Source organism: Corythoichthys intestinalis, chromosome 6, assembly GCF_030265065.1.
Source record: "Corythoichthys intestinalis isolate RoL2023-P3 chromosome 6, ASM3026506v1, whole genome shotgun sequence".
NCBI classification, from domain to species: domain Eukaryota; kingdom Metazoa; phylum Chordata; class Actinopteri; order Syngnathiformes; family Syngnathidae; genus Corythoichthys; species Corythoichthys intestinalis.
In genome coordinates, this window is record NC_080400.1 from 16318208 (window position 1) to 16344322 (window position 26115).

At 38.4% G+C, this 26115-nt stretch overlaps 1 protein-coding gene across 4 annotated transcripts in view; it reads left to right on the forward strand.

Moving 5' to 3' along the window:
* The window catches only part of LOC130917224 (G-protein coupled receptor 4-like), a 62468-nt gene extending 36669 nt beyond the window's left edge, over positions 1 to 25799 (forward strand). For 2 of the 4 annotated variants that reach the window (XM_057838397.1, XM_057838396.1), the window contains exons 2-4: positions 17415 to 17972; positions 22424 to 22688; positions 22759 to 25799. In XM_057838397.1, coding sequence (XP_057694380.1) covers positions 17844 to 17972; positions 22424 to 22688; positions 22759 to 23480 — 1116 coding nt within the window. In that variant the 5' untranslated portion in view covers positions 17415 to 17843 and the 3' untranslated portion in view covers positions 23481 to 25799. Of the gene's footprint in view, positions 1 to 2362; positions 2402 to 17414; positions 17973 to 20501; positions 22689 to 22758 lie in introns of those variants that run through there. The other 2 variants (XM_057838398.1, XM_057838394.1) reach the window with 2 other exon arrangements.
* Positions 25800 to 26115: the final 316 nt, after the last annotated feature.

A 26115-nucleotide genomic window follows, 5' to 3' on the forward strand; every position in this document is an offset into this window, starting at 1 on the left:
AACGCACATGACCCGCTCAGATTAAAATGACAGCTGTGTAATGTCCGCTTGTTGCTTGTTTTTTGTTGTTTGGCGCCCTCTGCTGGTGCTTGGGTCCAAATGATTTTATGGTTTTGGGGAGTGAGCATGGTGTAATGACATCAACAATGGCGAGCTACTAGTTAATTTTTTGATTGAAAATTTTACAAATTTTAATAAAACGAAAACATTAAGAGGGTTTTTAATATAAAAGTTCTATAACTTGTACTAACATTTATCTTTTAAGGACTACAAGTTTTTCTATCGCTTTAAGAGAATGTTAATAATGTTAATGGCATCTTGATTTATTGTTATAATAAACAAATACAGTACTTATGTACCGTATGTTGAATGTATATATCCGTCTTGTGTCTTATCTTTTCATTCCAAAAATAATTTACAGAAAAATACGGCATATTTTAGAGATGGTTTGAATTGCGATTAATTACTATTAATTAATTTTTAAGCTGTAATTAACTCGATTAAAAATTTTAATCGTTTGACGATGTTTAGCCTTAGATGGAGTTTACCACTGGCTTTGGGCTGCATTCCTAAAGAACCCGACTCCGGAAAGGGAAGGCCGCAGAGTCTCTTTATCGTCACAAGCCCCGTAGTTTAGCTTAATTTATATGTGTTTAGCTCAATGCTTCTCAGTTATTTTCTCTTACGCCCCCCCCCCAAGGAAAACGTAAACGTTCCGCCCCCCCCCTTTGTCTATAAAAATCTTATTGTAAGTACACCTCTGCATAATATTGTCCTTTTTAATATTAAACAAAGTATTATAAACAACTTACAATAAAGTGTAAAAAAAAAAAATAATAATAATAAACTCAAATTAATTAGCAACATGAACTCATGAAGACAATATGCCAAACAACTGGACCGAAAAAACAAAAATTAATAGAACAAAAACGACAGTGTCATTGGACAGAGGGATGGTTTTTATTTTTGCTGCAGGCGGTATCAGCTCCTTTGCTATGGTGTGGGGTTATTTTGCACTGAGCAACTTGGTATGCCACATTATATGATGGTAACAGTGCTCTCTAGTTTACTGATGTAACAATGACAAAGCGGGACGATCGTTGGCAATATTGGGCACGTTTTCGCTGAAAAAAAAAGAAAATCTGTCCGCTGTGAACATTTTTAGACAAAATAAACAGACTGGTCCTTCCTCCTCTCCCACTGTACTAAAACTCAAAGCCAAAAGTCAAATGCTACATACGCCTCGTCATATTTCCTCGTCTTATCTTTTCATATCTCCAGTGCTCTTTGCTGTGTGCTCTTCTTTGGTTCAAAAATACTGTGCACATGCTGAAAATGGGAGCACCACTGCATGACACCCACTGAGTGGATGTGAAATTACACGTTATTCTAGTACGGCAAAAAAGTATGTTCCCCAAGGTCACATGCACCACCCCCACCATCGCTCGCCCCCCCCCACTATTTGAGAAGTACTGGTTTAGCTGTAGCAGCAGCCTCGTATTTGTTCCAAAAATCTTTGTGATGCAGTTTTGAATGGCGCCTGGGTTAGTGGTGTTGAATGAGGACTCTTTCTTTCCGCCTCGAGGAACTTCTGCAGTGCATGTTTTGCAGATGGCGAGAGCGACGTTTGTTTACCAACCGGAAAACAACCCACGTTAGCGAGATCCACCATAATATTGCCTCAACTCTGTTGTGTAACTTAACTCCGCCTCCTCTATGATGCCATACTCCTCAACCCCTCCCCCCTCAGGGTCTTCAGAGAGAGGAGGGGTTGAGGAGGCCGCAGTGAGAAGTGGACAAAACTGCTTCGTTTGCGCACATTTGGAGGCTAAATCAAGTATATAATTATCGGATTGCGTTATCTTTTTAAAAAAAAAATTATCTGGATTATCTGTGTGACGTCATAATTGCCATAATCGGCCATGAATTATCGGTAACAGACATTATCGTGCATCTTTAATTGTTATTTATACACAGTGTTATTGTTGACGTCTAATCCATTTGAACTGGGTGACGCTGGGAGCGAGTAATTTCTGTCAGCCCTCCCAGACCAAATGGATTGGACGTCTATCGCTGCCAATGGGAGCAATGAGTTCAGTCTCTGGGAATATGCAGTTTCCTCCACCTGTGTTACCTATTGGGCAAATGCAAGTCAGGTTCTTTGTGTTACAAGTGAGTGAGACAGTCAGTTTTCACTTCCTGTCGCAGTTGTGCAAGTGTGCTGGACTTCCTGTCTTTGTTTAGCTCTCTAGTTAGTTCAGTCTGGACTGAGCACCTGGGTCTGCTCATGTCTATTTATAGATGGCACATTGCTGACATGCTTAAACCTTGAAAGCCTGGATGGAGTTCTTTAACAGGAGAGCCAGGCCAGTTCCTGTCTTCGTTGTCTCGTGGAGACGCAGTATGCATATTTTTCTTGTTTCTGAATTTGATGGTTTGATTGGTTTTCACCCTTAACGTTGATGGGCTCTCTCGCTCCTCTTTCATACAGTCCGTCTGTTTGGAATTTGTACATTTTTGCCCTGAGCAGAGTACTGTTTCTCTTTGAGGTGCGGGTCGACAGCTGAGTGTTGACCCGAGGAGTTCGCCCGTCTATGCTGCCACATGTGCCTGCTCAGCGGTTGCTCGCTTCCCCCAATATATACATCGGTGCATTCCTCGATCACTTGACCACGTACACCAGATTGTTTTTCTGGGTATGGGGTGTACCGGCTTTCTTTTACCCCTTTAAAAAAAAAAAATCATTTATCGTTCTTGGATCGTTTTCAGCACCACTTTTTTCCTTTTCCCTTTTTTCTCTTTATGTGGTTTCTTCTTTTGTTGTTTTTTTCCCTTTTGCTTATTCCTATTTCTTTGTTCATTTTTTTCATATTTTACATATATTTTTTTTTCCGTTTATCTCCCCCCATTTTCATTTTTTTGTTATTTTTCTTCCTGTTTTCTTTCATTCTTTTGTCTCTCTCACTTTGGTTCCATCTGGAACTTTACTCTTCACAAACGACCAGCTATGGTATCCAGAGGTTTTCGAGGGTCTCCTGTGCTCATTCTTTCTGGTCTGTTATCTTCTCTGTGTTGCAAGGTTCTGATAAAACTCACTTTATTTTCCAGTGGGTGGCCTGAGTCAACAACTAAGTTTGAGTGTGCTTGGGATTTCGGTATTCCCTAAAACGGCGGCCCCTTTTGTCTCCATTATGAGCGAAGTTGCTTAAAGGTGGCAAATGATTTTTGTCCACTGAGTTTGTGTGCTTAGGGAAGGCTTGCACGTCTTGGCTTCCAATTTTAACCCATGTGTCATCCATCTATCAGTAGGCCAGTAGTTCTCAAATAATGAGGCGGAATTTGAGGTTTGAGCATTGACATTTAAATATGACGATAACGAGAAATATTTCATCGAGCAACGATTTTTTTTCGTGATGATGACATGATGATGAGCTAAAAACGTGGCATGGGAGACAAGAACATAACAGGACGAATGTCAGTTTTCATCTGACGAGACGACAACGAGACAAAAATTCAACCTAGTTTCTGTCTTACAATGGTATGAAAAAGTATCGGTAACACTTTATAATAACTATCCGTTTTACTAGTTAATAGATCATTAGTAAACTGTTGCTAAATGATTTATTGTTGATTTGTGAAGTATTTGTTAACAGTTTGTTAAGCATTTACAGGGTGTTCTTAACATAGTTTGTGTAGAAACGTTTCAAGTTTTTGTGTGTAACATTTGGCATTTCTACCTTTTCAGGTTAAGAAATGGCGTTCACTTCAAAAGAAAAGGCATTTTGATAAGGCATTTTGCAGGCAGCGCTCATGTTGCACATTTATGAAAATCTGCCATAGAACCAACAAATATTTGTACTTTTCTTTGTATATTTAACCAATAAAACTTATGACCTTCAACATAAAGTGTATATAGTTTTATTAAGATCCATCAACTAGAATGGTGTCAACCATATTGGAACACCTGTAAATGCTTAACAAACTGTTAACAAATACTTCACAAATCAACAATTAATCATTAATCAACAGTTTACTAATGATCTATTAACTAGTAAAACGGATAGTTATTATAAAGTGTTACCAAAGTATCTGAACCTTTGGGAAATTCTCACATTTCTGCATGAAATCACCATCAAATGTGATCTGATCTTTGTCAAAATCACACAGAGGAAAAAGCAGTGTCTGCTTCAACTAAAACCACCCAAACATTTACAGGTTTTCATATTTTAATGAGGATAGTATGCAAACAATGACAGAAGTGAGAAAAATAATTAAGTGAATGATCATATTTAATATTTGTGTATTTATTATTCAACTCCAAAAAATGTCGCTTCAATTCAAAAAAATGTGTTTAAATGCAAAAAATGTGAAACTCAAAAAACTCAACAAAAAAACATGCATGTGAAAGCTTTTTTTTTTTTTTTTTTTTTTAAATTGAAGTCGTTTTTTTGATTGAAGCAACTTTTTTGATTAAAGTAATGTTTATGTGTTTTTGGGCCACATTTTGGCTAGGACATTTGTGTCTATATTATTCAATGAAAAAATAAGTTGCTTAAATATAGATTAAAAAAAAAAATCACATCAATCAAAAAAAGAAAAATTTAAATCATCGAAAAAGTTTTTGAATGCGAAAAAAATATTTGAGATTGAAAAATTTGCATTTGAACACTTAACTTTTCATTGAAAAAGTTTTCTTTGATTGAAGCAATCCTTTTTGTGTTTGGGCCATATTATGATTAGGACATTTGTGTCTAAATCATTCAATCCCCCACAAAAGTTGCTTCAATCAAAAAAAAATATATTTTCGGTCAAAGAAAAAAATAATTTTTGAAAATATTTTTTTTCAAAAAAAAAAAAAAATATTATATGCAAACTAAATGACCGTCTAAGATGCTCGAAAAATAATTTGGAACCATTATAAAAATATATTTTTTTGTTCGTTTCATTCATTTTTGTTGCAGTTTTATTGCTTTTCAACTTTTATATATATATAGGAAAGTCAATTACATGCAATGACACTTTTCGGACACCAGGGGGTCTGGCCCCCCATAAAATCCGCTTATGTCTACGTACAGTATGTCAGCTTGCATCGTAACTGCGTTTGGGTTGTGTTACTCATGTGAGATGTGTTGCGCCTCTCCTTCATTCTTCTCCATGGATTTTAGGATGTGTTAGGAGGCGCTCAATCTTGCTTGTTTGAAACACGTGGTAAGATTTGTTTTCTTATCTTGGCAAAAGAGAATATCCATTTTTGCTTTAGCCTTTAAAGTCTCTGGTGAGTGATCATCACGCACTAAATGTAACTCGTCGCGTTGACATAGCATTCATATTAGTATTAGCCATAGACTTTAGTATCAGTTGACAAGACAGCTCCTACAGACATTGTGCCAAGGCTTCTCGTAGGGGGCCGGGCCAGGCAGAGCGCCATGGCAGCCTTCACTGTGATAAACACACGCTGCGTTCTAACGCCAGATTTAGGTGGAAACAGGATGGAGGTTTTAGTGCATACAAGCAGGCACGAATGTCTCAAGAGTGATTTGGTCGAGGATTTGATGTAATTATTATATAAAATAGCACCATGCACTCACTTCGAAACGTGAAAAAAAATAAAATGAATGAAAAAAAATTAGCGTGACTTTAGCTTGAAATATTTGCGTAAAATTAATGATGACTGTCAGGTTTTTTTTTTTTTTTTTTTTGCTTTTAACCAAGAATTGAGACTGTTTGACGTCTATATCTATAGGAATTCCGGGATTTACGCATTATTTAGAAGAATTTTCAACTTAAAAAGCTCTTTGTTTTGTGATAGCTGTCATGTTGGATTTGCATCCATACACAATAGTGTAACTTTACATTCAAATAATCAGGTAATTTTTGGCTCGATTTTTGGTAAAAAACTAGTGATTTAGACATTTCTTCATCCATACAAAAGAAAAATATCTGCTTTTACGGGTTTTATTTTATGTAACATTCAGGTCAATCTAAAAACGCTAGATAGCCGGCAAGATGTGCTGAGGCAATAATGAAATCAGAATTCAACCTAAATAAGTTGTGATTGTATATAATAAAAAATGCAAAATTTGCTTTTGTTGAGTAAGATTAAGATGTTTCTGCATGCTTTCCTCAAGAATTTGATCAAGTTTCTGATGTGAAAATTGAGTGATTTATTAGCTTTTGAAAGCTAATGTTAGAAATTGTACTAAATTAAAAAAAAAAAAAAGTCGCTGTTAAGGGCAAAAAGTTATATGATATGTTACATATTGCTATTGATCCTGAAAATATAGATGATTATCACTGCATTTGGTGATTTTTGTGCATCTAGCATAAAATCTGAGAATTTTATAGCCATTTTAAATTTGGTTCAGTTTTCGGGATTTTATTAGGGAACGACATTGAATTTTTTTGATGCCGGTGCTCTGATTGTGAAGTCTATGTATTAGCATGGCATTAGCGTGGCGAGCATCCTCTTAAACGCTTGGACAACTTTTTTTTTTTATACAGTTCGTGGCGTCTAGGTTTGGTTTAATTGACAATAATGCACAGTACTGCTTTTTCTGCTGAGTGTGTATTATCATTACAAAGTTAGTGTTGTCCTTGTAGCCGGCACAATATGTACTTGTCCATGTTCATTCGCAATTGATGGAAACATTTATTTTTGGACTAAAACTTCTGAATTTTCCAGACAAAAACATTTTAAGTAACTGTTGACTAAAACTAGAAGAAATCTGCATGAGATGTCGTCAACTAAAACCAGACGAAGACTAACTCATTTTGAAATGACTGAAATATGACAAGACTAATAAGTATCTTCCTCCAAAAGACAAAGACAAAAATTAAAAGACCTGCCCAAAAAAAAAAACATTGCTTCAGGCAAGCATCCTTTTTTTTTTTTTTTTTTTAAATTCAAGAATAAAGTGTATTTGTACATCCAGTACAGTAGTCACTTTACTTTTATCGTCAGACCGTACGCAGGGAATATTGGCTTTATGCGTAAGGTAAATGCAATGAGCATGATTGTGCACACAGCACAGAGCGGTAGATATAAAGTGCATTGAGAAAAACCCTCAAAAGAGATGAAAGGATGGATAGCAGCGAGAGATAGCTGCAACGAGACAAAGGATTACTGACAATAAAGACAAGGAACTAAGCTAGATATATTAAATATGTTTCAGCAAATAATTAAGAAGCATTCATCATTGTGGTCAGATTGAAGCCAGCATCCTTCATGAAATACTGTACTGATGTCTTTTTAACTAATGCAACCCCCCCCCCCCAAAAAAAAAAAAAAACCAAAAAGCTTGAATTGCAATAGTTCTAGTGCTTTTTGTAACTCCTCTGTAGTACACTTGTCAAGTACAATTCAGTTTTATTCAACTTAAACTACAAAACATTCACATTTAATTCCGTACAACTGTTTCTTTTCAAATATATAGGAACATCATTGCTATTTCATTGTTTATTTTAGATAAAATCTTACTGCACTGTTAATGCTGAAACTGTTTACAGTTAACTAAAAACTGTTTTTTTTATGAACGATTTGGCCTACTTCACTAAGGTATTATAACTAGGGTTGTTCCGATCATGTTTTTTTGCTCCCGATCCGATCGTTTTAGTTTGAGTATCTGCCGATCCCGATATTTCCCGATCCGATTGCTTTTTTTTTTTGCTCCCGATTCAATTCCAATCATTCCCGATAATTTTTCCCGATCATATACTACATTTTGGCAATGCATTAAGAAAAAAATGAATAAAACTCGGACAAATATATGTATATATATATATATATATATACTTTCAACATACAGTACATAAGTACTGTATTTGTTTATTATGACAATAAATCCTCAAGATGGCATTTACATTATTAACATTCTTTCTGTGAGAGGGATCCACGGATAGAAAGACTTGTAATTCTTAAAGGATAAATGTGACTTTGTATATTGTGACTAAATATTACCATCTAGTGTATTTGTTGAGCTTTCAGTAAATGATACTGTAGCCATTTAACTGTTCTGCCCAAATGCATGATGGGAAGTGCAACCATGACTGTGCGTAGTGGTACCACTTGATATATCTTCTCTGCGTTGGGAAATAACATAGTGTTAAGAAAAAGATCAATTACTACCTTTCTTCCCCACATTGCTTCCCACGATATTTCTAATTGTAGGGAGAGGGATTGTAAGGCTGCCAAAATTCACTCTATGTACTCATTTTACGCTGCCTTTTAGCTCTATATATAGGTGAAACGGCGCCATTACAGATTGAATGCAACAATGCGTGAGTGGGTCATGCAGCGCATGCGTTAATTGCGTTAAATATTTTAACGTGATAAATTTAAAAAAAAAAAATACTGCCGTTAACGGGATGAATTTGATAACCCTACCTTAAGCCTAAACTAAAGACTCTGGATGAGTGTAACATATTATGTCTGTAACGTTAAATACAATTAGAAAACGATTTAATAAAAAAAAAATATATATATACACATATATATATATACATATATATTTAAAAAAAAGGTATGTCCGATATTTTTTTTGCAGATTCCGATACTTTGAAAATGACGTGATCGGACCTGATCGATTGGCATCCTGATCGATCGGGACATCTCTAATTATAACTATTATTAACTCATAGTCAGACATTTATTAGACAATCAATTAATTGGAACTGGGAGAACTCGAAGTGAATGTTCATGTTTCAGTACCAGATTTCCATCCCATTTTGACTGGGAGTCCAGCAGCTATCGTTTGCTGCCAACCTCTCCCAGGATAAAAAAATGATCGGACATCTGCTAATGTCAATGGCAGCCAATAGATTCACGTTGGCTAATGTTCTTAATGTTTTCAAATAGAGGATGATGATAATTTACTTGGTACTCCAAAAAATCCTACCCTTGGAGACATGACATTAATTATACCACACAACAAATGTTATCTTTTTTAAATATATATGTATATGTATATATATATATTTGTATATATGTGTGTGTGTGTGTGTGTGTGTGTGTGTGTGTATATGTATATATGTGTATGTATATATATGTGTGTGTGTGTGTATGTATGTATATGTATATATGTGTATGTATGTATATGTGTGTGTGTGTATGTATGTATATGTATATATGTGTATGTATATATATGTGTGTGTGTGTATGTATGTATATGTATATATGTGTATGTATATATATGTGTGTGTGTGTATGTATGTATATATACACACACACACACACATATATACATATACATATGTGTGTATATATAATATGTATGTCACATGTACTTGTTGGAAACATGACACAATCAGTGAGTCTGCTGGCCTTTGGGTTATTAGTTTAGCTTTGTACCGGCAAAAACACATGACGCCAGATTGGCTGAGTGTTTGTTTTGACTTACACCACCGTCGGATCAGATGATGATCATGTTTTACCAAACAATAACATACAGTCTAGATCAGGGGTCGGGAACCTTTTTGACCAATGGAGCCAAAAAGACCCGACATATTTTAAAAAATGATTCCACGGGAGCCATACAGTGTGTTATGTATACAGTGCTTGCCAAAAGTATTGGCACCTCTGCAATTCTGTAAGTTAATGCTCAATTTCTCCAAGAAAATGATTGCAATTACAAATACTTTGCTAGTAATAGCTTCATTTATTTTGCTTGCAATGAAAAAACACAAAAGAGAATGGGGCAAAAAATAAAATCATTATCAATTTCCACAAAACTCCAAAAATGGGCCGGACAAAAGTATTGGCACCCTGTGAAAAATCATGTGATGCTTCTCTCATTTGTGTAATTAACAGCACCTGTTAATGGCGTACCGCACGCAGGCTATTTTTAGACCGTGACGTCGCATCGTAAAGAGGAAGTAAAGCCGAAGTGGGACATTATAGACCTGCCCTCGCATAGACACAACGTAATTTGTGCTACTTTTCGCCGGTAATCTTTCAAAAACGAACATGGTGATCACGCATTGCTTTTTTGGAACATGTAGAAACGACTCTCGACATTACGACACATCAAGGATGTTTTCTTCATACGTTTCCGGAAACCAAAAACTCGTGAGGAAAAAATGTGAAGACCGAATCAACTTGCGCGGACTTTAACACCAGCTCGGTGAATAAATTCACATTTCATACGCAGTAACCATTATGTTGGGTTGGCATGGTCTTTCAGAGGACAAAGAAATAAGCCATTTTTATATTTTTAACTTATTTTTTTTTAGCGTAACGTTGTGCCGTACTGCTTCTGTCTGACAATGAATGACCTGAAAAGAATTATAATGGTATCTGACTGCCACTGTTACCGTTTCTGTTATATAAATAAAAAAACAACTTTAGTAAGGGGAAGTGTAAATAAATTATAGAATTAAGATGTGTTATCAATGTTATCAATGAAAAAATTAAAAGTGTTCGTTGGCTGTCACTGAGTAGCATTTGCGATCGCTACACAAAGCAAACTAAATTACCCCCAAGAACTGTAAGAGACGTAGGACTACCAGAGGATATATAAGAAAGACAGGGCTGATGGTAAAGGATAGCTTGTTGAAACAGGAGAATGTCATTGTCAGTCGCGTCGATAAAAAAGCTAAAGCTATGCTTAGGTCGGCTCGTTTTTTTCTCTTTTTCAGCCTTAGCACTCAAGCCATCTCTTTAACTGAACATGTTTATGTTCTTCCACATCTTTGCCAGTGAATTTGGCACCAGGCACATCATTTTCGGAGAGAATTTTTAGGTTTAGCTCTGTAAACATCTCCTTCGTACACGATTTCCATTCATTTCCTATAAGGGACAAACGGTGGCTTGTCCCTACTTAGCAACAGTAGCTAATGTCATGAATATTAACGAGCGGAAGTGACGTGTTGCTTGCGGTATGCCATTACCTGTGGCACATAACAGGTGGAGGCAATGACTAAATCACACTTGCAGCCAGTTAAAATGGATTAAAGTTGACTCAACCTCTGTCCTGTGTCCTTGTGTGGACCACATTGAGCATGGAGAAAAGAAAGAACACCAAAGAACTGTCTAAGGACTTCAGGAGCAAAATTGTGAGGAAGTATGGGCAATTTCAAGGCTACAGGTCCATCTCCAAAGACCTTAATGTTCCTGTGTCTACTGTGTGCAGTGTCATCAATAAGTGTAAAGCCCATGGCACTGTGGCTAACCTCCCTAGATGTGGACGGAAAAGAGAAATTGACGAGATATTATGCGGATGGTGGATAAAGAACCTCAACTAACATCCAAACAAGTTCAAGCTGTCCTGCAGTCCGAGGGTGCGTTTTGGAAGAATGTTTTCTGGTCAAATGAGACAAAAGTAGAGTTTTTGGGGAAAAGGCATCAACATACAGTTTAGAGCAGGGGTGTCCAAACTTTTTGCAAAGGAGGCCAGATTTAGTGTGGGAAAAATTTGGGGGGCCGACCTTGGCTTACGCCATTTACGTAGAACGATATATTTAAGCAAATTTTAGCAAGCCATTCTGTGTGTCACATTTTCTTTATTATTATTTTCAATTAATAATTTCAACAATCTCGCAACTACCCTTTGTGGCGTTCTCCTTCGATCTTGTACACGTCAGCGTGTCTTGTTTGGTAATATCGCCTCACGTTGAACTCTTTAAAAACAGCGACTGTCTCTTTGTAAATGAGGCAGACAAAGTTGTTGCGTATTTTAGTGAAGAAATAGTCCAATTTCCACCTATCCTTGACGGGTCGGCCATTGCAGTCAACTTTCTTTTTTTGTTGATTGTCGCCATTTTAGAAAATTGGAAGGGTCACATGGCGTAATGTTGCTTAGAGTGCTGCTGCCTTTTAGTGGGTAAAGGAGGAGCAGCATTTAAGGTGTAAGCTACTTCATATGCTGGTAGCAGTACTGCTGACCAATTTATCAAGTCTGTATGTGGACCAGACGTTATTGATTTTATGACAGAGGGCTGGATGAAATTTGATCATGGGCCGCATTTGGCCCCCGGGCCGGACTTTGGATATGTTTGGTTTAGGGTAAACTAAGCCTTCAAAGAAAAGAACATTGTCCCCACAGTCAAACATGGCGGAGGTTTCCTGATGTTTGTTTTAGGGTTGCTTGGCTGCCTCTGGCACTGGACTGCTTGACCGTGTGCATGGCATTATGAAGTCTGAAGACTAACAAGAAATTTTGCGGCATAATGTAGGCCCAGTGTGAGAGAGCTGGGTCTTCCTCAGAGGTCATGAGTCTTCCAGCAGGACAATGACCCTAAACGCACTTCAAAAAGCACTAGAAAATGGTTTGAGAGAAAGCACTGGAGACTTCTAAAGAGTCCAGCAATGAGTCCAGACCTGAATCCCATAGAAATCTTGTAGAGAGATCTGAAAATGGCAGTTTGGAGAAGGCACCCTTTAAATCTTAGAGACCTGGAGCAGTTGGCCAAAGAAGAATGGTCTAAAATTCCAGCAGAGCATTGTAAGAGCAGTTTCTCGCAGTTATTTTGTCTAAAGACTGTGCTACCAAGTATTAGGCTGAGGGTGTCAATACTTTTGTCCGGGCCATTTTTGGAGTTTTGTGTAAAATCATAATGATTTTTTTTTTCATTCTCTTTTGTATTTTTTCATTGCAAGCAAAATAAATGAGGATATTACTACCATAGCATTTGTAATTACAATCATTTTCTGGGAGAAATTTAGCATTATCTGACAGAATTGCAGGGGTGCCAATACTTTTGGCCAGCAGTGTAATTCTACAGTATTTTACTACAGAAGGAATGAACAGAAAAGCAGGCTCTTTCCATCCTTCAGTGTGAATTGAATTGAGTTTATCACTAGTAGACGTCCAGTTCATTTGAAGCGGGAGGGCGTCTGCAATCCCTCCCGCTTCAAACAGATCGGACATCTACGGCGGTCAATGGCAACTAATGAGTTTAATTTTGATATATTTTTAGGTCATTTGTAATTGATTTTCAGTCAATTCCTTTTGATTACGGCGCAGTTCTCAGCACCTTAAATATACTGTATGTATATTAAGTATTCTGTTGACCACTTGTTCGAGTCGGCTTTGTGATCAATTTTTTTGCATTTGAACTAGGGCTGTCAAAAATATCGCGTTTACGAGCGGTAATTAATTGTTTAAATTACTCCCGTTACAATATTTGACGCAATTAAGGCACAAATGCCCCGCTCAAACAGATTAAAATGAGAGCACAGTGAAAGGTGTACTTGTTGTGTTTTTCGGAGTTTTGCCGCCCTCTGCTGGCGCTTGGGTGCGACTGATTTTATAGGCTTCAGACCCCCTGGAGCATTGTGTAAGTAATTATTGACACCAACAATGGCGGGCTACTAGTTTATTTTTTTGATTGAACATTTTACAAATTTTATTAAAACGAAAACATGAAGAGGGGTTTTGATATAAAATTTCTATAACTTGTCTTTTAAGAACTACAAGTCTTTCTATCCATGGATCGCTTTAACAGAATGTTGATAATGGTAATGCCATCTTGTTGATTTATTGTTATGGTAAAGAAATACAGTATTTATGTACCGTATGTTGGATGTATATAGCCATCTTGTGACTTATCTTTCCATTCCAACAATAATTTACAGAAAAATATGGCATATTTTATAGATGGTTTGAATTGTGATTAATTACGATTATTTTTTAAGCTGTAATTAACTCGATTAAAAATTTTAATTGTTTGACAGCCCTAATTTGAATGCATCAGCTTTTACGAGCAGTTGCCCAGTTGTGATTGAAAAACATCTTTAGAAAAAAATCAATGAAAGCCTGACATCGTTACTTAGTATGTTACAATCGTTGCTTACTAATCACTTGGGAAATAACAAAAAGAATCATGGTGTGGCACTGCATATATTTCCTGGAAGCGTAAAACCGCAACCAGGGAACGCGACAACTTTGACAAGCGGAAGTCAAAATTGATTGCGCACCTCTATGACTTGAAGTACCACGCAATTCACTTTTGTGGTTAAATTTTCTCCTACACATTTTTATATACTCCAGATCGCTCGGCAGTGAGTTGGGAGGAGCCAGCCTCGCTTCTGGCTGAGCAGAGATTTAAGGCGCAAGACGAGCCCTGTACTTATACCCAGCTCCGTGCAATCCACGACGGGAGGACCACCAATGGGCACTGAATTGAAGCATATTATTGCGACGTATGTTTGAAGGTCCAAGAAAAATGTATGAATGGTCCATCAGCTCATCACAACTCATTCATGTCAAATGAGCCGGCCGGTTCCACATTCAAAATAACGGTTTGGCGAAGAGCCAGAAGCACTCGTCAAAAGAACCATACAGTATATGGCTTGCGAGACAGTTTCCCGACCTCTGTTCTAGATGTCATTATTTAAAGACAGGACTGGTCCACATTTTTCTATACAGTGGTACCTCTACTTAAGAATGTCTCCACATACAGAATTTTCAGGTTAAGACACGTTTCAATGAGAAAATATTGCCTCGTGAAAAAAAAAAAAAAATAGAATAAGAAAGGATAAAATGGCTGGTACTCGCAGCTCCCAAAGTTTACTGAACGTAACATACTTATAGCTGCTCTGCCATTGGCTATTGCCTAGCATCTATCTGGCATCCAATTGGCTAATCAGGACCTCTATTGTATGTGTATATCCCAGGGTACTCTTCAGCCGCCCCTCGTGTTCCAACAGCTTTACGTGAGTGTATTAACTTTTATTCTTACTCTATTCTTTTTTTTTTTTTTTTTTTTTTTTTACATGATGCGCAATTCTCATTTTATGTTTATTGTGCAATAATCTAATGGTAACATGTATTTGTTACATGTCTTTGATGCATTAAAAAAGATTTATGTCTGAATATTGGGGTGTTGGAACGGGATTAGGACATTTATATGGAAAAAACGTCTCTACTTTCAGAATTTTCAGGTTAAGAAAGTACTCTCAGCACCAATTAATTTCTTAAGTAGAGGTACCACTGTAATATGGATATTAGTGATGGATGTGGATTTTGGTAAATTTTGGACAAATTGCCAAATATCAACAGTCAGAAGTCCACAACAGCTCCTTCATGAAAACAGTGGATGAATGCCCTTTTTAATGGTCGAGAAGATGAGGTATTCACAAAAGGAACATTGGAACAAATTTCATGATATTTGGCAACCTTTTTTGGACGAACTCATGACAGTATAACTACCCTCCTACTCCGAGTTTTTAGTTGTATTTTTTATTTTTTTTAATGATTTATTTAAAGAAACGAAATTATTTTTTTTAAAGGTTGTTACAAATTGTAGTACAATATGTATCTATAAATGTTTAACTTGTGTAAATGTGTTCCGGCAAATTTCTTTCATTTCATTTGTATACTGTTATCCCACCCCCCCCCCCCCCATTTTATGTGTGTGCGTGTGTTTGTGGTTGTTATTTTCAGACAACATAAGAGCACTGGATGTGGAAGAACAATAAATACAGTAAATTATTTCAAAATGTGGGCCCAACTAATAAATAATAAAAAAAAAACAAAAAATGGGATAAAACCGAGAGCTCTCTGTATTGTGCATTTGCTTGTGCACGCACATGAACGCCGTGGCCCGCATGTTTTTTTGTTTTTTTTTAATATTTCCCAGCGTTATGTTATTGTGTAAATGCTTTTATAATGATCATAAAAATATGTAGACTATTAAAACATTAAGAAAACTTGCGTTTTTCTCTGCCAACTGAGAATTTGTTATGAAAGACACTTTTATTCATGCACACAAAGGCAACACAAATGTGATCCTTTTGAATCTTCTCTGTGTGTCTGCAAATTTGCATGTTTTTTTATTTTTATTTATTTTTTTTTTAACTTTCCTGGCGTTATTTGGTTGTGTAAATGCTTTTATAACGATAATAAAAATATGTAGAATATGTAGAATATTTAAACATTAAGAACACTTGCGTTTTTTTTCTGCCAACTGAGAATTCGTTACGAAGGACACTTTTATTTATGCACACAAAGGCAACAGAAATGTGATCCTTTTGAATCTTCTCCTCTGTGTGTCTGCAAAACCCAAGGTTTTTTTTTTTTATATTAAACTTTCCCAGCGTTATTTGGTTGTGTAAATGCTTTTATAATGATCATAAAAATATGTAGACTATTTAAACTTTAAGAAAACTTGCGTTTTTTTCTGCCAACTCGAAGAAATGAAAATAAATTGCTGCTGCTGCGTTTTCCCGCGTCACTCCAACAACAACAACAACAACAACAACAACAACGGGCTGGGCCTGCAAATCTAGTTAATTGAGCGGGCTCGGGCCGGGTCGGGCTTCAATACCAGCGGGCCGTGTCTGGTCGGGCTGGATTTTTTAGGCCTAATCTAACCTTATTGCACATACAGTATATAGTGGGCTAGGCCTACATTTTACTTTTGTTCTACATTGCAATTTAGTTGATGTTTTGTTTGCAACTGAACTGATCCCTGGATTGATATTGCGATAAAGATGCTGCTGCACTACAATATTTTCTTTGTCGTTTTCTTTCATATTTACTTGAATATTTTTATTGATGGGTCGTTGTGACTAAAATACAGTGGCTGTTATTACGATTTTGCACAGGAGTTCAGATGTTGCACTGTGTGAAAGGCTGCTACTGTGTGTTTAAAAAAAAAAAAAAAAAAAAAAAAAAAGAGAAAGCCCAGGTCTCATTCAAAGCACTAATTAAATGATGTGATCTTTTTTTTTTTTTTTTTTTTAGTATATATATCTGAAAGTATTTTCATTTGACTTCAACCAGGAGTGACACAAGAGCCAATAAAAAGTTGTTTAATGTCTGACCGCTTGCGTTGCCTCATGATTCATGAAAAATATGCTTTGCTTTAGAATTTTAATGCATCCCAGGCTTTAATGCATCGCGATGCATTGTCGAATCGAACAGAATCGTGACCCTCCGAATCGAATCGAATCGTGGCCCTCCGAATCGTAATCGAATCGAATCGTGAGGGCAGTGCCGATGCACACCTCTAATATTGCCAGTCAAGCCTGATGACTGTTGAGCAACTGAAGACCAGTATGAGTAAGTGATGTGCGTGTAGAAGGTAAACCTAACTCCCTGAGACCTGAAAAGACAGAAGCTAGACTGTGCTATTAGCTCAATAGACAGCATGCTTGACTGCCACAATGACATCACATCCAACATCAGACTGGTCACACATATCATTCACAGTTGTTTACTGTAAATGAACAGTTAAAATAGCTATTTTTATGGTAATTTATTGTTAATTCTTAACCTTTGTAAACCTTTTACAGTTTTCCTGTTTCTTTAATGGTACAATTCTGGCAACCGCAGCTGTCAGTATTTTACTTTGAACTTGGAAGATTTTATCAATTTTTTTCAGGGGACTTCGAGCACAGAACTTTGCCTATAGTCCTGCTGCCTAAAAAGAAATTATAATGCAAAGTAAGCAGATTATTCCTTTTTGTTTTGCAGGTGGCCTGTGCAGCTGTGTCAAGTCATCACCCTGTTTATCATCTAACAAGAGCATCAATGACTTTAGACACACACACACACACACACACATCAAGATCACTAATGTCTAAAAGATTGATGAGGTCCATTCAGGCCCCGCGAGGGCTGGTCCAGCGTCGATAAGGCGGCTTCCATTTCACCTCCATTCAAGCGTCCTATCGGATGAGTCGTCTCCACAAAGGGGCGTTTCGTCGGAGCCGGATGATGATAAATTTAGGTCCCGTGAACGAGGACCGGACACCATGAGAGGCCGGGGGAAGGACGCCTCAGCTCGCTCCGGTCGGGAGAAGGAGGAGAACACCATGTTGTTGTCAAAATGGCGGACAAGCAGGAAACCACAGAGCTGAGATTAACTTAATACACGCCCCCCCAAAAAAGATAAAGCGCACAATGTGTAACATCTCCTTCTGTAATGTGGACAGCAAGGTGGATCAGTACTTTCAGCCCACGCTGTATATCATTGTCATGGTGCTGGGTCTGCCCACCAACTGCTTGGCCTTGTGGGCCGCCTACTTGCAGGTGAGCAGGGGCAAAGTCGAGACAATGTGCAGGTTGAGCCACTAGTAGTCGTTGTGAACACAAAGCAAGCAGAGATTCAAAACTTTGAACTGGGAATGATATTTCAATGCCAATGACGGTGATGGAGATCCAAACAGTTTTAACTGGGAGAGTGAGATGATTCGCTGCTAGCCTCTCAGTCAAGTTGGATTGGACATATATCGCCATCAAGAGCAGCCATTATGAGAAGCAAATTATGACCTGTAACTTATTTTCTCATCATGACACCCACTTTCGACTGCCTACTGCGACACATAGGCTAGGTTCATACCGCAGGTCTTAATGCACGAATCCGATGTTTTTGTGCTTTTCCGACTAGAGTGAGGCATTAATTTGACAGTCTGAACAGGAAAAGTTGCATAAAAGTGGACCATTTCAAATCCGATCCAGGCAAAAGAGGGTAGAGTAGCCCAAAAATTTTCTCAAGTAAGAGTAGCTTTACTTCAAAATAATATTACTCAAGTAAGAATAAATTGGTCATCCAAAAAATGTACTCAAGTACAAGTAAAGTGAGTGAATCGAGTGAAAAGAATACTCAAGTAATGAGTAACATTTTGAGTAACTGCTTATTTTGGGTTTTTTTTTAGACAGAATGGTATTTTTTCTCAGCACAAACTTATCTATATGAACTGTTGTTATAATGATACTGTACAATAACCCATTACATAACCACATTAAGCCAAAAAAAAAAAAAAATCATTAAAGAGAGAGAAAAAACCCCCGTAAAAGTAATGAAGCATTATTTGTCCAAAGAGCATGAGTTCCCTGCCCTCTAGTGAAGAAAATAGTTCCTACTTTGAGAAGTGAATACTGTAGTTCCTTCATAGTTACTATTATTAAATGAAAATGATCATGTCTCCGGTTTCCCTTGGTCAATCTGTGCCAAATAAAAACTAGGAGTTTTAAATCCGCAATTTCGATTCATGTTTAGGGCAGTGCTCTATGCCAGGGGTCCCCAACCTTTTTTGCACCACGAACCGGTGTTAATTGGGTCTTTTTTTTTTCACGGACCGGTGTTCTCACGAATTTTGCGATCCATCAAAAATTGCTACGATGCGGTTCTGCGATCATGGAAGGACATGTAGAAAAGTTCTCCTCAGATACATCCTGCCCTGTTAGCTGCACACAACAACTCCACACCGCTCTCTCGCCATTAACGACTTCGCCTTGTCATTAAGAATTAATTAAGAAGCCCGCGTCACAAATATACGATGTTGGAAATTGTAGCAAGGTTTTCAATGCTCTCGTAGCAATGTCAGGATATTCCGGAATGACTTTAATCCAGAACCTCGGTTGAGTTGTTGTCTCAAATGTACGTTTAAGGTCGCCGTCATTTGCTATCTCTACAAGTTGATCCTCCTGTTGCACAGACATGCTTAGATCACTCGGTTTATTCACAAACGGGTCACGAATCCACTCCTTCGCAGTTCGTGGGTCATTGAGGTTGTAGGCTCATCTTCTGGCTCGTCAGGTGCCCTTTTCGCCGTAAAAAATATCTCCAAAGACATCTGTTTTCCAGTCATCTTCGCTCATGTGAGGGCTAATTATTTCCGGGAACAAATGTGCTGCGCCCGCGGCCTTGTAATACGTTATTATCGAGGACAAGCACCCATAGATATAATATGTGCACAAAACAAGATGTCCTGCGAGCAGCCCAATCAATGAATTTCTATGACGACATTCTAATCTATCCTGTAGTATTATATCTAGAATAGGCAGGGATATTGGTGTGTTAAACAGGGGCACAGGGTTAATTCGGCCAGAATGCGGTCACTAATAAATTATTATTTCTGTGCGGCCCGGTAGCAAATGCACCAAGGACCGGTACCGGTCAGCGGCCCGGCAGATGGGGACCAATGCTCTATGCCAAATACTTAATTTGTTACAGTGCTTTAAGGACGCGTGATTGAACAGACTGGCGTGATCACAGAATGGCAAGCTTGCGTCTGGTGTAATGGAGTCATGTGATTATTGTTGCGACGTCACATTGGTGAAATTAGTAGCACTACTCTTGGCAATGGCTTTGCTGGCAAAAAAAAAAAAAAAAAGAAATTTAATATGTATAATAAAGAGGAAAATTGTAACAAATCTTGTGTAGCCCAAAGTAGCGGAGTATGAGTAGCTTTTTTTCTTCACAAATCTACTCAAGTATGGCTTAATAAAACTACTCTTAGAAGTTCATTTTCTCAAAAAGTTACTTAAGTGAATGAAACGGAGTACATGTAGCATGTTACGACCCACCTCTGGATCTAGGTCACTTTTGTATGTGATTAAAATCCGATCTGGGCCAATTTTTTTCCAGAATTTGGCTGCAGTCTGTACTGTCAAGTCATTGCTGCAAGAATTCATGCAGCAATTACGTCAGCAAAGAGGGAGAGAGACTGGGCGCTACGGTAGCTGTGCAGCTGTGTATTAGCGTTAGCTCCTAGCTTAAACACAGCTTTTGGGGAAGGGGCGGGCTTGACAACGGTCATAGAAAAATAAAATGGGTTGAGGATAATGGATAATGATGAGGATAATGATCGGTTTTCTCTCTGCTCCAAATGAACAATATTTCAAGATTGCTTACATGCCCGGGAGTCGGGGCAAACTTTCCGTATGTGTGTGCATTTGTTTTGTTGTTTTGATGCTCCTGTGCATGCTGGTCAGTTAGCCCATCTCAGACTGCGAATTAGTGCGCATGCGTGATACTTGAACAATGGACAAAGGCAGTCTGAATGGGCACGCCAAACAACAGGTATGACAAAAAAATCGGAATTGTGCATTAAAGAGCATATGACACCAGAAAAAAAGTCTTAAATGGCATTATTTTGTGAATTAGAATCATAGTTTGAGACGATTCGACTATATACAACAATTTAGCAAAGCGCAGATGACGAGAAATTAGTCTTTTAATCTGCCGGTTAGCCACGCCTACCATTATAGGGCTTTAGCATCCCCAACAGGTGGATGACGTCAGCGGTAGACTGGGCTCATCGGTTTTACAATTCAGCCCAGTGAGGGGGAATTGTTCAGAACGAGGAAAACGCGACGAAGAGAGACGCAAAATGTCATTGTTTCAGTCTCTCTACTCCAATATTTTTACAGGATATTCTTTTTATCCAAGTATTTTTCCCCAATAGCTATATAAATGGCTTGAGAAGGACCAGTCAGCCCGTCGAGGGGGAACTATTCACAACGAGGAAAACTCGACAGAGAGCGGCAAAATGTCATTGTTTCTGTCCCTTTACTTCCATATTTTTACAGGATATTCTTTTTATCCAAGTATTTTCCCCAATTGCTAAATAAATGGCATGGCCATGACAAAAAACAATCTTGTGCTAAATGGAATATGAAATAATAAAAATCCATTTATTCAAGACGACATGGCCATAATGGTCAAAACTGTCGACTTCACCTTTACTGTCGCACCTCCCGAACGATATTTTATGACACCTAAATCGGACATATGTTATTTCCCTTCCCCGGCTTCGGAGAATGTAAACAAACCAGAAGGAGTGACAGCTAGCCGACATGCTAACCCGAACCGAGGGATGTTTCAAAGTCTTCGAAGTGGAAAATCACACGTAACTAGCCTGGATTATTTGACATGACGACCCGGTTGTCGAATGTCTTCGCGGATCGGCAAACCGCCCGGCGGAGAGCAATTTACAGTTCGTTCCCGGGAGGAGGGTGGCTGGAGTTGTTGTGCAGCTAACAGCTAACTGCTAATGAGCATGAGGAGAGCTTTTTACATGCCTATCAATGATCAAACCTAAGTAGTCCTTTATTTAAAGGAATTTTGTAGTGTTTACTTTGTAATCACTGTATTCGTATTTGACATAATACAAAACAAGATGTTTACTCACTTCCTCGTAAGTCCAATGGTCCCACAGTAAATAGCCACGGTGAATGGGAAACTTTTGAAACTCCAAAAAGGCGCATACGCCTCTCCCGCACACAGAATGATTTTTCTGCAGCCGTTTGGCTGGCGTGATGCGAAAAATAAACGTATTAATCCGCAAAATCAGCTGAATCCTTCGTCCTCATACACAACAGTACACTGTATAGTGAAGAGGACGTCTTCTACCGTACACGTCACAGCGCCCTCCTCCTCAATGCAAGACCGAAGCCGGAAGTCACTCATTTTCATGGCGCGGGATTCAAAAAACTAAATAAATATAGGGATCGCTTCCACACACATCCAAGCGGTCCATATCATTCAGGGGCATAAAATACCGCGTGTATTATGAAATAAACATGCTTTTTCGTGTCACAGGCACTTTAAGACCTGCGGTATGAACCTAGCCATACTCTGCTTATGCAATACATATGCATACTGCCTAATCTTTATGTTCAATTCAAAAGTTGTGCTGATCTCAGCTTCTGGTTCACTGCTTTATAGCTTGATTTTCTGTTACTGTTGGATCCAGGTGCGGCAACACAACGAACTGGGTGTGTACTTGATCAACCTGTCGGTGGCAGATCTTCTATACATCGGCACGCTGCCCCTGTGGATCGACTACTTCCTGCAGCATGACGACTGGATCCACGGGCAAGAGAGCTGCAAGCTCTTCGGGTTCATCTTCTACACCAACATCTACGTCAGCATCGCCTTCCTATGCTGCATCTCGCTGGACCGTTACCTGGCCGTGGCCTACCCGTTGAGATTCGTCAAAGTACGACGAGTCAAGACAGGTATGTTTTGTTCTATGAAAAACATGACTCGATAATGTGAAGTGATTGTTTGCATATATGCCCTGCGCAGCCATCTTGGTGAGCACCATGGTATGGCTGATTGAGATCATTGCCAATTCCGCGCCGCTCTTCCATGACGAGCTCTTCCAGGGCCGCTTCAACCACACGTTCTGCTTCGAGAAGTTCCCCATGCAGGACTGGGTGGCGGGCATGAACCTGTACCGGGTCTTCCTGGGTTTCCTAGCGCCGTGGAGTGCCATGTTAGTGGCTTACCGCGGCATCCTGGTTGCCGTGCGCTGCAATGTCTCCACCGAGCGACAGGAGAAGGCCAAGATCCAGCGTTTGGCACTGAGTTTGATTCTGATTGTGTTACTCTGCTTCGGGCCGTACCATATCCTCCTCCTGGTGCGGAGCGTGATGTTTCTCAGAAAACCGTGTGACTGCGGTTCGGAGGAGCGATTATTCGCCGCATACCACGTCTCGCTGGCGCTCACCAGCCTCAACTGCGTCGCTGACCCTATTTTGTACTGCTTCGTCAACGAGGGCGCCAGGCACGATGTGGGCCGGGCTCTCTCCACACTGATAACCTTTACGTGCCGCAGGGGTTCTGCTTCTTCACCGTCGCAGGCTGACGTGCTCAATGCCGGATCAGTCACTTTGGAAACTCCACTGGCGGCCAAGAAGCAACCGTGCGTGAACGCTGACGGCTGCCAAACTAGTGGGTACAAGACGGAAGTGGGGGCGCTCAAGGAGGAATGTCTACAGATGACCATACTTACAGGCAGGAAGTGATTTGAGACTTGAGAGGAAACACGTTTTATGTCAGGGCTTCAAATGAATTTTCTAAGACAGGATTTGACCGTTAAAGAAGTACACTATTAACTAAAAAATTTGAAAAACTATAAAATACAGACAAAAACGAAGTAGAGCTGTAGAAATGTAAAGTTTACTGTCGTTTTTTAACTGAATATTCCGGAATCATTTGTTTTAATTTTTTATACACTTCGATCCATACGAAACTGGGATTCAAGCCCACACCGTCATTTGGCAGTCGAGCGTGTTGACTACCGAGCTACTGAAGTCAGTTTGGAGCAAGTGCTATGTGTGTAGAATTTTGAAGAACATAATTACCTGAGATGTTAAAAGAAAATACTAGCAGCCAAAGCTGGACTGGGATATTAGCTCAGTAGACAGCATGATCGACTACCACAGTGACAAACCCCAGTTAGAGAGGCAGTACTGTGAAAAAATCAAACTGCTCTTTTGTTATAAAATAACAGTTAAATTATTAGGGTTTTTTTCACCAGTATTTTACTGTAAATTTACAGGGTTTTTCTTTCTTTTTTTTTTTTTTTTTTTGTAACAATATAGGGTGAGAGTTTCACATTAGGACTGGGATCTCAATCAAGGGTGAGGGTTTCAAATGATCGTTTCATGGCAAGAGCTGAGGATTTAAAAGGCAGTTTCAGATGTTGGTTCGTTTTTGACAACATTTCAAGTCAGATTTTTAATGCTTCAAAATAGGGTTCCAGATTGGGTTTAATTGGTTGATTAAGATTTCAAATTGGGATCACGATTACGAGAAAGATTGGAATTTCAAACAAGGTTTCATTTTGGGGTTAGGTTTTCAAATTAGGGTTATGGTTTCAAATCAAGGTTTTGGGTTCCAAGCCAGGCTTTCCTACAATGTTTTTGTTTGTGTTTCAGAAACTGTGAAGGGTACCGAGATACAGTGAGATTTAGCACCAGTGGTAGCGTACTGAAGGGTGCTGACCTATTTAAACTTAAAAAAAAAAAAAAACAATGTGGACCAGACATCTTGGTGAAAACATGTTTGAGGACCCATCACTTCCTGTTGTAGAGGAAGGGAAATTGTGATTAATCAACATTTCACCGCCAAGAATCAGGAAGCATCACAGGCGTCTTCTGTGCCAAGATTCCATTGGGATTCATTCAGGCATTAACTTTCGTTTTCCTGCCATGTAATCCACGCATGGCGACTGTTGTTGATGTTCTGTCTGGTTTTTAGATATTGAAAGTCAAGTTTGTAAGTTATTCATTGTTTTGTTTATGAACAGAATAAACGATATTATCACCTCGCCGGCTCATCCTCAAACCTGTAGGGATTGGTGAGGTAAGAAATCCATGATCATATTTGTCTATTACTCATTTGATAGGGACTGTGTATTTATTTTGGGATAAATTATTCAAATAGGCTAACATGTGGTTACGGCTACAGAATAGGTCCAATTTATTCCGCCTCCAAGCATGACCAATGTGACCCCGAATCCATTTGCGGATGAAAAGCGGAAAAACATCACTGCAAACTGCTCGTGCTCAGAGCAGTGATTCACAACCAATTGGAGATGTGACAAAATGCAGGGAAAATGGTACTTTTGATGAAATTAACCTCAATTCACTTGATCAAGGTTTGATGGACGTGTACCTTTTTTAAGTGTCCTGGGGTCCAAAGACATGCCCCACATTCAGTGAACAAAGCGGACTGGGATTTTTCCCCCGATGTTCTGACCCTAAGTGGATTTTATGGGGGGGAAGCAGGCCCCCCTGGTGTCCAAAAAATGTGTTTTCGCATGTAATTGACTTTCCTATATTTATATAAAAGTTGAAAAGCAGTGAAAAACTGCAACAAAAATGAATGAAACGAACAAAAAAATAAATTTTTATAACGGGTCAAAATTATTTTTCGAGCACCTTAGATGGTCATTTGCTTTGCATTTAATTAAAAAAAAAAAAAAAAAAATTTAAATGATTTTTTTCTTTGACCGAAAATATTTTTTTTTTATTTGAAGCAACTTTTTGGGAGATTGAATGATTTAGACACAAATGTCCTAATCATAATATGGCCCAAACACAAAAAAATCAAAGATCAAAAATCAATCAAAGAAAACTTTTTCAATGAAAAATTGTGTTCAAATGCAAGTTTTTCAATCTCAAATATTTTTTGGCATTCAAAAACTTTTTCTATGATTGAATTTTCTTTTTTTGATTGAAGTGATTTTCTTTTTAAAAATCTATTTGAAAAAAAATTAAGGCGACTTATTTTTTCATTGAATAATAGAGACACTAATGTCCAAGCCAAAATGAGGCCCAAACCACGTCAACATTGCTTGAATCAAAAAAGTTGCTTCAATCAAAAAATTAAAAAAAAAAAATCTAAGAAAAATAGCTTTCACATGCAATTTTTTTTTGGGGGGGGGGGGGGGGGGGGTTAGTTTCAAATTTATTTTTGCATTCAAACACATTTTTAAAAAAATTGAAGCAACATTTTTTGGTTGAATAATAAAGACACAGATCTACCTCCATATGGCTCCGCCCAGGGGATACAATTTCTTACTGGGGTAACTACATTGGCACGACACCGGTGGGCCTACCATATTCAATGGATGACAATCTTGGCGAAAAGTAT